This window comes from Nuphar pumila, chromosome 10 (assembly GCF_984573655.1).
Source record: "Nuphar pumila chromosome 10, dmNupPumi1.hap1.1, whole genome shotgun sequence".
Taxonomy (NCBI): Eukaryota; Viridiplantae; Streptophyta; class Magnoliopsida; order Nymphaeales; family Nymphaeaceae; genus Nuphar; species Nuphar pumila.
Genome location: NC_143258.1, coordinates 55,119,846 through 55,125,719, shown reverse-complemented (window position 1 = coordinate 55,125,719; position 5,874 = coordinate 55,119,846). Strand labels below are relative to the sequence as shown.

Genomic DNA, 5,874 nt, shown 5'->3' with positions numbered 1-5,874 from the left:
TCAACAAGCGTGTGTGCTCTGCATCTTGCGTACGATAAATGGTCTGAACCCATGAACATCAGTACGTTAGTTCATCTGCAACCCTTCCTTACCGTGTATCTGCATATTAGCCTATGACATTTCATGATATCTGCTCATTCTTGTACCATCGTATGTTCTTATGTTCCATTTTTTTTTATTGCAATACATGTTTGCCTTTGTTCATCATATCCCTGGTATAAATTGTTCACCGTGTATTGCTGAGTGGCCATCCAGTATTTCTGCACACACACCATTTCCCCTTTTCCATGGTTTGTTATCCCACCATCGATGTGATTCCACATTTGTTTTAGTTTGTGGGTCTACATTCAGCAAATTAAAATAGCCTCAATCAAATACCCGACATGGTCTCTGGTTCTGGGAGCCAGGAGTACCATCTTTCTATCATTTTTTTTTCTTTCTTTTTTTTTTATTCATCAGGTCAGATTCATGGCTTGGGCTAGTCTGTTACATTTTGGATCCTTTCTCATCATGATGGCTCTTCTTGTAAAGGAATTGTTGTTTTCATCTATGGACTGGTTTTGATCATGATTTTGGTGCACAGCCTCACTCTTTGTATCTGCAAATATGGTTCGCCATGACATAACCTCGTAATGGAAAAAATGCAGATGCCTTTCTCTTTACATATTTCTGATATATGGGTCCACATGATTAGTTGGAGCAATCAAAAAGATATCAATGAGAAGATAATGTCGCTGGACTACCATCACTTCAAGGCAGAAATTAAGACTATTGATTCACAGGATTCTTTCAATGGTGGTGTAGTTGTTTTAGTGACTGGATCCCTTTCGGGAGAAGACAACTCAAGCAGGAAATTCACCCAGTCATTCTTCCTAGCTCCCCAAGACAAGGGCTATTATGTTCTAAATGATGTGTTCAGGACATTGGATGAAACAAAAGTGCATGATGATGGTTCTACACTAACTAATGGCATTAGTGAAACTTCTCCCAAAGCTCCCTTGACACCAGAGAATGAAACCTCTAAAATTCAAGTTCAGCATGCATTAGATTCTGCAACACTACCAGCAGAAGATGTCAACAGCAGTGAGGAAGTGATTGCTACTTCTTACCATAAAGAAAGCTCCGTGGATGAAGAAGTTGATGCCGCGGGAGGGACTGTTGATGCAGCTCCAAAGGAACTGCAACCGATGGTTGAGCCTTCTACTTTGGTTCAGGAAGAGCCTCTTAAAAAATCATATGCATCTATTGTCAAGGTTATGAGGAACAACACAGGGAGTGCTCCAGTTAGTGTGCCTGCCACTGTGCGGGTAGCACGTCCAAGCACTGAGCGACCAGGTGTTGTTCAAGCTGTGCCTGTTCCAATATCTGAACCTTCAGCACCTACTAACAACAATTCCTCTGATAAGGATGGAGAAGCTGATGGTCGCTCTATTTACATATGAAACCTGCCCATGAATGCTGCTGAGGTCCAACTTGAGGATGAGTTTAAAAAGTTTGGAACCATCAAGCCTGAGGGTTTTCAAGTGAGAAGCAATAAGCAACAAGGATTTTGCTATGGTTTTGTGGAGTTTGAGACTTCATCTGCTGTTCAAGATGCACCTGAGCCTGGTAGCAGTGCTAGGTACTAAGCACATTGCACTCTGATGGTTTTATAGTGTCAAATTAAGTCTATAGTCCAATAAACAAAGGCGGTTGACCCATACACAGGATTTCAATCTTACAGAAATTGTCCTCTGTAATCATCTTCACAAACAACAGCAAAAGGGTGGTTTCATACCTCCTACAACATTGGCAGTGCATACTTCAAGTCTGGCTCTGGAAGTGGTTATCTTCCAAATGGCCAGTAAAATCTGTTGTTAACTCTCTTGGCGCCACCATAGTGATGACAACACCCTTTTCCCTGGGTGGAGTGATTGAAAAGCTGCTAGTTCTTCTTTAGATTACCCACAATTGTAGAAGATAACTATGGCAGTTTCTGCACTAGGGCTCAAGACAGTATCTGCGAGTTATCAAATGGCTTTTACAATATGTAGGTGAACAAAATCCCAAAGGAGTCTGGGTTGCTAGTAAGATCCAAGGAACAAGATCATCATTGCTTAATAGTCACCAGGTATGTCTACCGGCTGCATTTCATATGAATGGCACTTGTTGCCATTAGTCATGGATGTCCTTTGTTTGGTGAACCAAGATGGCCTTCCAACTGTTTGGGAGGTACCTGCATAGACTCTCACTTACAGTGACATCACCCACTGAAATTTCCCCTTTTTGCTGCATCTATGTAATATATCTTCATGTGCCACCATTGTGATCCCTCCACTTAAGTCCAACTATCATCTTTATCCCCTGCATTACCTATGATTCATATTTCACCCTGTCATCACAAAACACTCAACACATGTCACTTTTTTTTTTTTTTAGCATAACATTCATGGATATCTCAGTACAACACATCTGCCATTCATCTTACCACTCACACTTCCATCACATTGCTAGTCACCTGTTCTACATACATGTTAATATATATATATATATATATATATATATATATATATATATATATATATATATGTATGTGAGTGTATATATATATATATACGTGTACACATAGACATATATATACATATGTGCATATATATATATATAAGTGTATTAAATGGCTACCCTTCTATACCTCAAATCATCCACATTGTTTCATGAGGTATTAAGCATAAGTTAGGTATATGAATGTCTCATAATTTGCATCTTTGAAATTAATATGATGTATGTAAATTCTCCTTTGTTTTTTTTTATACTAACTGAGTGTTTTGCAGGGAATATATGGAAAATATCACTACTTGGAGTCGTAAATTCGATTTTATATGTTGTAATAGTTAAATCTTAAATGCGAATTTACATTTCATGTTTTAGATAGAATGAATGAACATTGTAAATATCGTGAATTACTTATTCTTCATGCATTTTTCCTTTTATTTCTCAAAATCTCACATTGGTGAAACACGAATGACACGTGCACCATTTCATAAGAGGTAAATTAATCCTAAGTTGATGATCCATATCAATGGCCATAGTCAGGGTGTGGACAAAACTTAGTATTTTTATCTTTTACGAAATAACACTGGATCCACACTAGATTCATTTTCAAAATTCATCATATTTTCCTTAAATATCTTCTTCTTTTATCAGAATTTAACTTAGAATTAATTTAAAATATATACCAATGACCATAGTCAGGGTATATTGAGAGTTAATTTCATTTTAAATTCTATAAAAGCACAAAATATGTTTCATTCTTCACCTGAATTTAAATATAGATTATTATATAATACATTTAATGACCATAGTCAAGGATGTATTATATCTTTAATCTTGTTTTAATTCATTTAAAGAATGGAATAGCTTTTCAAAAATTCAATTTCAAATTTTTTAAATTCATTCATCATTTAGGATAGAACTGCATCATATTTTCAAAATTCCTTTTTCAAAACTTCAAGTGATGTAAATATCTTCCTCAATCTATCTTCAATTCTTATAAAAATCCAATTCATCCTTTTCATTTTGAAATTCAATTTCATTTTCAATCTCAAAGTTCAATTTAACTTTGAAATTCCAAAGTCATTTTTATTCAAATTCAAATCAGATTTCAAAATTCAAATTGACTTTGAAATTCCAAATTCATTTTATATTCAAAAGTCCAATCAAAATCAAAGTTCAATTTAACTTTGAGATTCTTGATTCATCTTCTGAATTTAACTCCAAATCCCTTTTAGGATCCAGGATACAACACTCATATTGGATCTCAGACTTCAGATCCAATTCCTCTTTAGGGTCCAGACTCCAATTTCACCTTGGATCTTAGATTTCAGATCCAATTCCTCTTTAGGATCCAAACTCCAATTTTACTTTGGATCTTAGACTTCAGATCCAAATCCATCTTAGGACCTAGAGTCCAACTCTATTTTGGATCTTAGACTTCAGATCCAATTCCTCTTTAGGATCCAAACTCCAATTTTACTTTGGATCTTAGACTTCAGATCCAAATCCATCTTAGGATCCAAAGTTCAACTCTACTTTGGATCTTAGGCTTCATATCCAAATCCATCTTAGGATTCAGAACCCAATTCTACATTTGGATCTCAGACTTCATATCCAAATCCATCTTAGGATCCAGAACCCAATTTTATATCGGATCTCAGATCTTAAATTCATCTTTACATCCAATTCCATTCCCAATTCCAGATTTCAAATCCAATTCCATTTTCAGATCTCATCTAAACTCCCTAAATCCATTTCTATTCTTAAATACCATTTGATTATCTCAGATCCATTCCAAACTTAAAAATCCAAATTCAATTCCATCTCAAGTATTCATTTCCCTCCTAAATCCAAGTCCAAAATTCAAAGTCCATTTCAGACTTTAAAATTTCCTTTCTTTTTCCTTTTATCTCACCTTCAAATCATTCTTTTCCAAAAATCAAAGATTTTTTTTTCCAACTCTGATTTACTTCAAAGACTTAGAACTTCTCTGATCTATCTCAAGTTCTAAGTTAGATTCAAACATTTCTTCAATCCCTTACCAAGTTCATCTCAGAATACTTGGAAATTTCTAAATCAATTTTTAAAAGAGCATACATCCTTGCATTGCACAAGTATGACTCTTTGTGCATTTAGATCTTTAGAATAAATTCTTAGATTATATTTAGGCAAAGCAAAAGGCATAGATTCGATCCTTGGTTCGATTACCCCTGGTAAAGGCACCAGGAACGGTCGAACCTCGTACCGACGAGCGAATCCCGTCTCTCCATTTTCCCGCAATATTTTCAAAAACGGAGGCGAGTTAATTTATAAATATTTTCAAATTTAGGTCAAGTGAGACCGCGCAAAATAGTTCCTCTTCTCTCTTTCTTTCTTTCTTTTCTCTTCTCTTTCTCTTTTCTCTCTTTTATTCTTCTTCCTTCAAAAAGGAGGAAAATAGAAGTTAGAAAAGAGAAGGAAGGGAGAGAAATACACAAGAGAGGATAAATTTTGCGATGATCACAGAGATCCACTGCAACAGGACCAAAAAGGTAAAACAAGGAAGATGGTATCTTCATTGAAGCAGAGTTTTAACAGATCTATAACACGAACCATGACGATTAGCGTCGAATAATAAAATAAAGTTTATCAACCAAGCCATTATCTAAAAAAAAGGAACAATCAGAAAGCCAAAGGTGTGTAGCTGGAGTGCATAATAAAAAATGAAGAACAGATTTTAAACACCATCAGGAACTCTAGAACAGTAACAAATGAGAATTCTAAGATGTAGAACAGTCTCATAAAACATGAATTTTCTTTTTGTGTTCCTCCAAAAGCTAGTTACAAAGGGAACATTTTCTGGTTACTTGAATAACACTGACAATTCAAAAACCTGGTTATAGTCACCACACACCCATACACACACACCATTTGACAATATCGGAAAATAACATGTAACAGAATAACCATATGAGATTTTGTTTTTTTTACCGAAGGTCGACATCTCCTGGAATGGCCCCACTTGCTTCAAACAGTCAATTGTGTATGAATTAGTACCACCAGCTACTTGAAGAAAGCCACAGGACCTGACTTTAACTATAGCTAGACAAACAGCAAATGCTATTGCCCCGTTAGTTGTATCTTTGCCAACGTCTCTACTCACGGGCTGTAAATAATTTCTAAAAATTCCTACAGCTCAAATGGTTTTGGCCACTAGCCAATGTTGGAATGTGACTGCACATCGAAGCCTTGAAATATTACCAGACAACTAATTTGTCGATCCAGCTGATCGATCAACAACACTCTGTAGTTACTGAAATTTGCAATAACATTCAACAATTTCAATGGTCAAATGAATCAGGA

At 35.7% G+C, this 5,874-nt stretch overlaps 1 protein-coding gene across 1 annotated transcript; it reads left to right on the top strand.

Moving 5' to 3' along the window:
- The first annotated feature begins 728 nt into the window (after positions 1-728).
- Positions 729-1,442, top strand: LOC149826815 (nuclear transport factor 2-like). The gene has a single exon (XM_090018385.1). The coding sequence runs from the start codon at positions 729-731 to the stop codon at positions 1,440-1,442; it is 714 nt and encodes a 237-aa protein (XP_089874511.1).
- The last annotated feature ends 4,432 nt before the right edge of the window (positions 1,443-5,874 follow it).

Excerpts from the sequence above, each read along its gene's own strand:
- LOC149826815 (XM_090018385.1), top strand. The coding sequence starts at position 729 with ATGTCGCTGGACTACCATCACTTCAAGGCAGAAATTAAGACTATTGAT.